The following is a 7,760-nucleotide window of genomic DNA, read 5'->3' as shown; positions in this document are numbered from 1 at the left end:
GGGGCATATTGTACTAACTAAAGGTAGTTCTTACATCAGAGCCATGAGAGGGAAAAGGCATCTGGGTCACTGAGCACAGCACAGTGATAGAAACTGTCTCTACCACAGCAAATGAAGCCTGTGGTTTGCTTTGGCCACATTCTGTGATGCAGAGGCCTTGGGCTGACTCACGCTGCCGGTGTTTGGTGTTTCTGAAGTGGCCACTTTTAACGTCAGTTCCTCATCACCAAGAAGCTCCTGCCAAAGGACAGGAGAGGGAACGGGTAGGAAAGAGGTGTTCTGCTTCCTGGTGTCCATGTGTGTGGGGGGCAGGCTTGCTAGGGACTGGTGTGTAAGCTCGACCTGAGTATGTAAAAGATTGAAGTACAACACAGCAACATCCTGATTGTGGAGCTATAAAGAGGTGGTGGAGGTGGAATGAAGTGTGTTTACTTGGTGTGTGAGTGTTCTTGAGGAATGGATGAGTGAATACATATTTGAAGAGTTAACTGCTACAGGGGAAGGCGAACCACTCATCGTGACGGCAGGGGGTGAGCACATCTCTACGGAAAGGTTTGGGATGCCCTGCGCACCTCGAGGGGGTTGGGATGAGAACTTCCCCGTGCTGGAGCATGATGCAGATCCGTGCATTTATGCAGGGTTATACCTAACTCCCAGGGCAGAAAACCCCACTGTTGTGTTTTGAACTTAGCCCACGGAAGGCTATGCGCGCGGCTCCCTTCGCAGCGCAGGCTGGGCCCGGTAACGCAGGGACTGCTCGGGCTTCTCCGGCCCCTTCCCCAGCTCCTTTCCCAGGCTCCGACTCGCGCAGACGCCGCAGGGACAAGGGCACGGCGCAAAGCGGGACCCGACGGGACGGGACCGGGAGCAGCGGCTGGGAGCCGCCCGCAACCACGGGGCTCGCTGCCGGCTCCACAACCGTCGGGGCCCGAACGGGCCCGGGCCGGGCCTCGCCCCAGCCCCCCCGCCCCGGCCGCCAGGGGCAGGCCAGGGGTGGGAGGGGGCTGCCGCCAGCTGCGCCACGCACGGCCCCGACGCGATGCGCGGCGCGCTGCACGCCGGGACTTGTAGTTCCCGCCGGGCCCGGCGGCCTCGCTGCAGCGCCGGGCGAAGGCCGCGGGGCAGCGCATGTCGGCCGGGCGGGGGGAGCGGCGTGAGCTCGCCAAGCCGCCGGCTGCCCCCTCTCGTCTGGCTGCCGGCCGGGAAGGGACGGCCCGCAGCGGAGCGGCACGGGAAGGCTCCTGTTGCACCTCCTCCTGCCTCTCTTCGCCCCGCAGCGAGGGGGCAGGACGCTCGCCTGCAGGCCTCCCCCCCCGCCCCGCCGATGGTACGCGCCGCCGGAGGCCTGCGCGCCCCCCCCGCCCGCCGCCGGCTCGGCAGCGCCATGGCCGCTCCTGCTCAGTCCGGCTGCCGCCTGCGCCCGCCCTCCCCGCTCTTAGAAGCGCCCTCCCCATTGGCTGCGGCGGGGCGGCCTTGCCAATCAGGAAGCGGCTCTCATGGAGGAAGGGAATAAATACAAGATGGCTGCTCGTATAAAACCAGGCGTTGGGCTTCGCCCCGGCGATGGGCGGCTAGAGCCTTTAACCCGCGCTCCGAGGGTCGCGCGCCGCTGCCGCCCGCGCCGCCGCCGCCGCCCCGGGGGGGAGCGAGACCCCGACCGCTGCCGCCCGCAGCCGCGCTCAGCCGCCGATCGCCGGCGGGGCCGAGGCCGGGTGCGGCGCCCGAGAGGCCCGAGCTAGGCCCCGCGCCCTCCTCCCTGCGCCCGCCGGGCCCCGCGCCGGGCGGCCATGGCCGTCTCCAGGTCGGTAGGGACCGGGGGGGACGGGCGGGAGGCTCCGGGTCCCCGTGCGGCCTGGCTGGGGCGGGGGGGGGACGTTGGGGAGCGCTGCCCCGTTTCCCCGCTGGGCCCGGCAGCCCGGCCAGGCCTCGCTGCGGCTCCTCCGCCTCGCCGGGCCCGGGGGTGGCAGCGGGCTCCTGGGCCTGGGTTCCCCTCCTGGGTGCGGCCCTCAGGGGAGCCCCCGTCCTTCTCCCTCCCTCCCTCAGCCCCCAGGGGCTCCGCACGGGGCGCCCCGGGCGGCCTCTTGAACGCGCCGCCTTGGTTTTATTGGCTTCGTCGGGCTAAAACAGTGGGATTAGTGATACCGAGCCGCAAAAAACAGGGAGAAACCGGTTAGCCTTTCCGACCCTCTAGCTGTAAAGTAACAGGAATAAAACAGGCTTCCGTGGAAGAAAGTGATTAGTCTGCTCTTGCTCTGCCCTCAAGATGTTGGGCAGTATCTGCTTACACACATGTGCGCTGGGGTGTGCCAGTGTTTGAAGTTATTCACTGATACAGAGGTAGGTCTTAATGGAGCTGTTCTATTAAAAAACACTGAGCTCAAATTCCTGCCATCTTTATTTTGTTTGTTAGATAGGCATGTTAAGCTTCCATACTGAATTGTTGAAGAGAAACCACAAATCCAAGTTAACCTTTTGATAGATTAGCCTCGAGTCACATGCTGGTGGATCCTCTGTTCTTCAGATACATCGTAACAAAAATCAATTTCTGAAGCTGTGTGTGAAGCTTAGTTCTGTGTAGCAGAGTAAAGGTGTGCACCCTTAGAATTCAAGTCCATTATACATCAAAATGTGTAGTAGCAGTACACCTTTTAAGACTTCTTGTAGGGGTACATTAGTTTGAGCTTAGTAGATTCTTCAAAATATCCCTTTATCTTACTCTACTCATGCTTCTTATGAGCCCATTATTTGTTGGGATCTGCTCCTAATGCTGTCCATAAGGACCGGTAAGCGGTAAGAGATTGCTGTAACAAGACTACTCTGTACTTTAATACTGTAAGCAGTTGCGTAAAATAGAATAATATACTAATTTCATTAGATGTGGGGCAGTCTGTTTAAATAATGGTGCTGAGGTATGAGTGATATGGGGCTAAACTGGAGTGTTAAGATAGAACTGAAAAGTTTGTATGCTGAGGCCATGTCTATTGTAAAGATCAGCATTAAATCAAGTTAAAAATGTTCCCGTATTCCTGTAAAATTACACTGCTTTAGTGAAAAGCACTAGTGCTCTCTGCAAGAAGTTAGATAACACCTGTTTGGTCTGGTAACTGATAGGAAGACAAACTTCTGTATTGGCTAAGGTTCATTCTTAAGTCTTGCTGTGAAGCACAAAAAGTTGGTGTGTTAATAAGGTCATGTGATGCATTGCTTCAATGTCTAGTTCAACTTGTATCATAATTTGGTCTTAAAACATAACGATTTGAGCTTTAATAAAAGTGCTGTGATACTTCTGAGTTGGTATAGAATTGTTTTAATTCCGCACATAAATCATGTAAAAGAACTAATACTTTGGAATGCTGTAACACCTTGGCTCTTCCTGGAGAACTCCTAAGTTTCTCTATAATTTGCAGGTGTGGTATTGTGTAAATTTGGCCTCAGATGCGTTTTTGGATAGAGCAAAACCCAACCATATCCCTTTGAAGTTACATAGCAACTCTTGGCACATGAACCTTTGAACAGCTTGACCATTGATATTATAGTGTCAATATTGCTTTTGGTATATTCAAGGAATCTTGTCTTCACCTTTTATTTCAGGGCACTGAATTTCTAAGATCCTTTCTTTTCAGACTTACAAGTGTTCAGGACAATTATTTGTAGTATAGCACATACCTATGTTACTGTAGAAGGTGTGGTTGTTCCAGTTTTTCTACCAGTTCCATTTAAATGTAGAGATAGGAATTTTTCCTTTAAGATGGTTACCTTTTTATGTATTTAAAGGAACAACGTCTTTCACTGCTGAGTAATTCAAACTACACAACTATGGGGAGTGAGGGAGAAGTTGATTCAAATTAATCTTTCTTCAAGGACCTTTACTGAGTGTATACCAAACTTTGATATTAAAAAAAATATATATATCAAAAAGACACACACAAACCTTCACTAGTGTTAAGTCTGTATTGGAACCTTATTAAAAAAATACATTTGGAGGTGTATGGGGTGTGTGTTTTTTTTTTTTTTTACATTCTCAAAACAAATTATCAAGTGTTTTTCCTCCCAGTAAAGTTTAGTTTTTGCTCTTTAGTGAATTGCAAACCTTTCTTAAGACTAGTTTGGATCACTCTGATCAGACAAATAGAGGGAATTTCTAAATTCCCTCAAATAGAGGGCTTTGAAATACCTCAAAAAAAAACTAGATTGTGAATTTGCAGTTCTGCTGTTAATAAGGTCATCTTAAAAATAATTAAAGCATCACTTACTTGTAATTCATTGACAAAATGGATTCTGACACTTTAATCTATTAAATAAAACTGTTAGTTTTGTTTCATTCTGCTGTTATATGGGCTAAAGATACACTCCTATGTAGCAATTCTGTGATAATACGCTAGAAAATGCACCTAAAAGAAGAGCAGTGGACACCTCATACCAAAAGATGTTGTAGACATCAGTTCCATGCTGAGAAGACTAAACTACTAACCTACCAAACAGCAGCCTCCCCAGAAGGAGGTACGGGTGGGTGGGAAGGTTGACGTTCTTTTTCTGAACATGCAAGCTAATTTGCATAGGCATTCTCTCCTGTTTCTGGTCTAAAAGTATACGTGAAGTAGCATCATATTTGCATAACTAATAAAAATAATTAAAATTCTTGACAGTGGAACTGAGAAGGAAAAAAAAAAGGAACTGAAAAGTTTTTGTTTCACCATCATTCCTATGAAGTTTACATGAATAAACACAATGCCTTACTAATAACCTTTAGAGTTACTTTCGGTGAAAAAGTAACTGCCAATTTACAGAGAACAACAATCATAGATTACTCAGTGATTGAGTTTCAGCAGATGATAAAGTGTTGATGGTACCTTTCGATATCCAATATAAAAATCTTCTCAATTTCTGTGATGTGTTTAAAGGCAGCTCATGTATCATCATCATTCTAACACCAAGGCAGCTAGTGGCTTTCTCATGTTTTTTGATGGCCTTCACAGTGTGTGGGGGAACAAAGATTTTAAAATACAGTGATAAAATGCATGAAGCTGGTAAGATGGTTTGGTTTTAATAGGCATGTCCTTAAGATTACCCTGAAATAAGTTTACCTGTACTTTCTTAAAGACAGCCCCTTCAGGATAACTTCAAGACATTCCTAAACAAGTATGGGGGAGCATAACAGCTGGCTGCTGTTGCAAGCTGTTCTGCATTTGGTCCATATGATTTTAATACTTGTTTCTGGAGTTTTCACTGTCTTCATTTGCTTGGATTGCTATATAACTGAAAGAGTATAGAACAGAAACTGAGTTTTCAATTTAAAAGAGAAAAACTCATGTCAGAAGGCTGTGCTAGTAAAGCCCCTAGAAAATAAGTGGGTCTCATATGTTGCTCTTGGCTTTTGAAGTATAGGGTGGTGACTACCCAGTAACGAAGGACTGCACTGGGTGGTATCGCTATTTATCTAAAATTTTAGGTTTGATATTGCATTGTTAGGGGGCCGAAGTTCTTAGAAAATGTCAAAATTATCAAGAACTTTTGTTATGGGCCCTATACACCTTTTAGAACTGTTCCTTGGGGCTTACCACAAACTTTTCCTGAGAAAGAACTTCTAGATCATTTGGAAGCTGTTACTTCATACATGGAAAGCAAGAGTTAGCCTGACCAAGAAGCAAGCTTTCACTCCTACTTAGAGGAGTATAACTACTCATTCTGTCTTTCATAAGCTCTTGTAGTCTGCATCATACCTACTCCCCTGCTACTCACCAGGCAGATACACTTAACCAATGCAATTGCCAGAGTTTGGCTAAAAAGCCTGGGGGAAATAGGGAAACTCTTCTCCCATTGATGGAGGCTGACAGAAAGACCCTGACAGGGGAGCTGCCTTCCTGGCTGCAACATGTGGGAGGGAGGCAGTGTCCGTGCAGCCCTAGTGAGGGGGGAGCAGCAGTAGCATGTGCGCTGCTGCTCAAATGAGATAGAGCTGTAAAATTTCTCAGACACCTAACAGACTGACGTGAAAGTCGAAACTAAGGATTGCACACTGATAAGGACTCTAACCCGTCCCAGCAGCCAAAACTGGAGTGCTTGCCAAGGTGTTCTGTCTATCACTTGGCAATGCACTTGTTGTGTTGTATTAGTGCATCCTTATGTGCCTGTCTAATTTCCAGTGCTATTTTCCCACTGTTTTTGTAATGGAAGTGGTCATATGTATTGCATTTAGGTAGATATGTATATAGTAGTTAAAAAATGTGGGAAAAGACTTCTTTACTGTGCAGGTGACAGAGCAGTGGAACAGGCTGCCCCCAGAGGCTGTAACGTCTCCTTCTCTGGAGATGCTCAAAGCCCGCCTGGATGCTGTCCTGTGCAAGCTACTCAGGGTGTTCTGGCTTGGACCAGGAGATCTCCGGAGGTCCCTTCCCACCTCAACCATTGTGTGAAATAAAGCTTGTATAACCTAATACTGCAGCTCATATAAGATATGAAATATGCATTCCTTAAGGAGTAGTACTAATTTTAGCATTTGGTTGGCCTGTGTGTGCAGTATATAATACTGTCACCAGTGATGATGGAGCCCTCATTTCATTTGAGCTGTTCCTTTCACTGCTCTGTAGGAATTGAGGATTTCTGTTCTCCACAATCCCACCTCAAAAACCATTTACTCCACAGTCTCTCACCTTTCAACTCATTCTTGATGTATATCCTCCCAATTTTTGTTCTGAAATCTGATGATTTTCTCTTGCTTGCTGACTGTATAATGGAAAGCTTTTCTTGATTATTTAACATTTTATATATGCTTTAACAAGGGGTTAAGTTTTTGAACTGTGCCAAAAAAACTGGCCAAGCTGGGACTGAATAGTGAAAAACTAAACAAAGGTTTATTAGGTCAACAAGAAAAATTAAGGCACCTACATTAATACTTAGGCTGAACTTTACAGTGAGTGTCAACCCCTGTCAAATCTAAATTTTAGTTTGGTGAAATATTCTAGGTTTCTGGGCTATTTCTGTGCTAAGAAATTTCTGGCTCCTGAAATGTGATTTATAGTGTAAGAGTGTTCCCTTTCCTTCTGATGGATGCCAACTTGCAGTCTTGCAAAGAGCAAAAAGTTAGAGCGCTGCACGGATCACCCCATGAGGGTTTTTGTATGGTCACACAACTTTAATGGGTTGGAGGGCTGCTGGGATAGACACGAGCTGTTCTCTGCCCGTGGCTGTACTGTCAGTGACTGTGCCCTGGCATACAGGCCCAGACACAGATGTGGAACCCTAAGCAATCACTTCATTGGCAGCAGTTATCAGTTCACTGTTTGTTTCAAGCCTAAACTCATTTGAGGTCAACAAATGAGAAGTCTTCCCATCTGAGGTACTGTGAGGACCGTATTCAGTCAGACTGCTTACACTGTGGTGATCAGAACCCTTATACAATTTAGCTGTGCACGGCGTCTTTTGGAAATATTTTTGAGATAATGTTAATAATGTCTGTATCTTGACCTCATAATTAACTGTCCCACTATTAGCTTTTTAATACCTCTGTAGCTGATGGGCTTTCAAATCCATGTTGGCCAACTCCCAGAGCAGTGCCATAAGGTTCGCTTTAAATATTAGGCCAAGTGTCCATTCAAGTGGAGCGCACCCCTGTATTTGGAGATGTACCTTCAGGCAGCAAAGAACTGAAAATTAACGTGGAATAGCACAGGGCAGCGGTTTGCACCATGTGCCTGCTGTGCCTGGGTGCAGTTATGTGTAACTTAGATTAATGCAAAATATGCAAAACTCTTCAGAAAGCA

At 47.2% G+C, this 7,760-nt stretch overlaps 1 protein-coding gene across 1 annotated transcript in view; it reads left to right on the top strand.

Annotated features, from left to right (window-relative positions):
• Nucleotides 1-1,686: 1,686 nt before the first annotated feature.
• The window catches only part of BTAF1 (B-TFIID TATA-box binding protein associated factor 1), a 46,545-nt gene continuing 40,471 nt past the window's right edge, over nt 1,687-7,760 (top strand). Inside the window, exon 1 of the mRNA XM_032191028.1 lies at nt 1,687-1,801. Within this exon, the coding sequence (XP_032046919.1) occupies nt 1,788-1,801 (14 nt within the window). The 5' untranslated portion in view covers nt 1,687-1,787. The remainder of the gene's footprint in view (nt 1,802-7,760) is intronic.

This window comes from Aythya fuligula, chromosome 7 (genome assembly GCF_009819795.1).
Source record: "Aythya fuligula isolate bAytFul2 chromosome 7, bAytFul2.pri, whole genome shotgun sequence".
NCBI classification, from domain to species: Eukaryota; Metazoa; Chordata; class Aves; order Anseriformes; family Anatidae; genus Aythya; species Aythya fuligula.
Note: the sequence above shows the minus strand (reverse complement) of the source record. Positions and strands in the feature narration are given on the sequence as shown.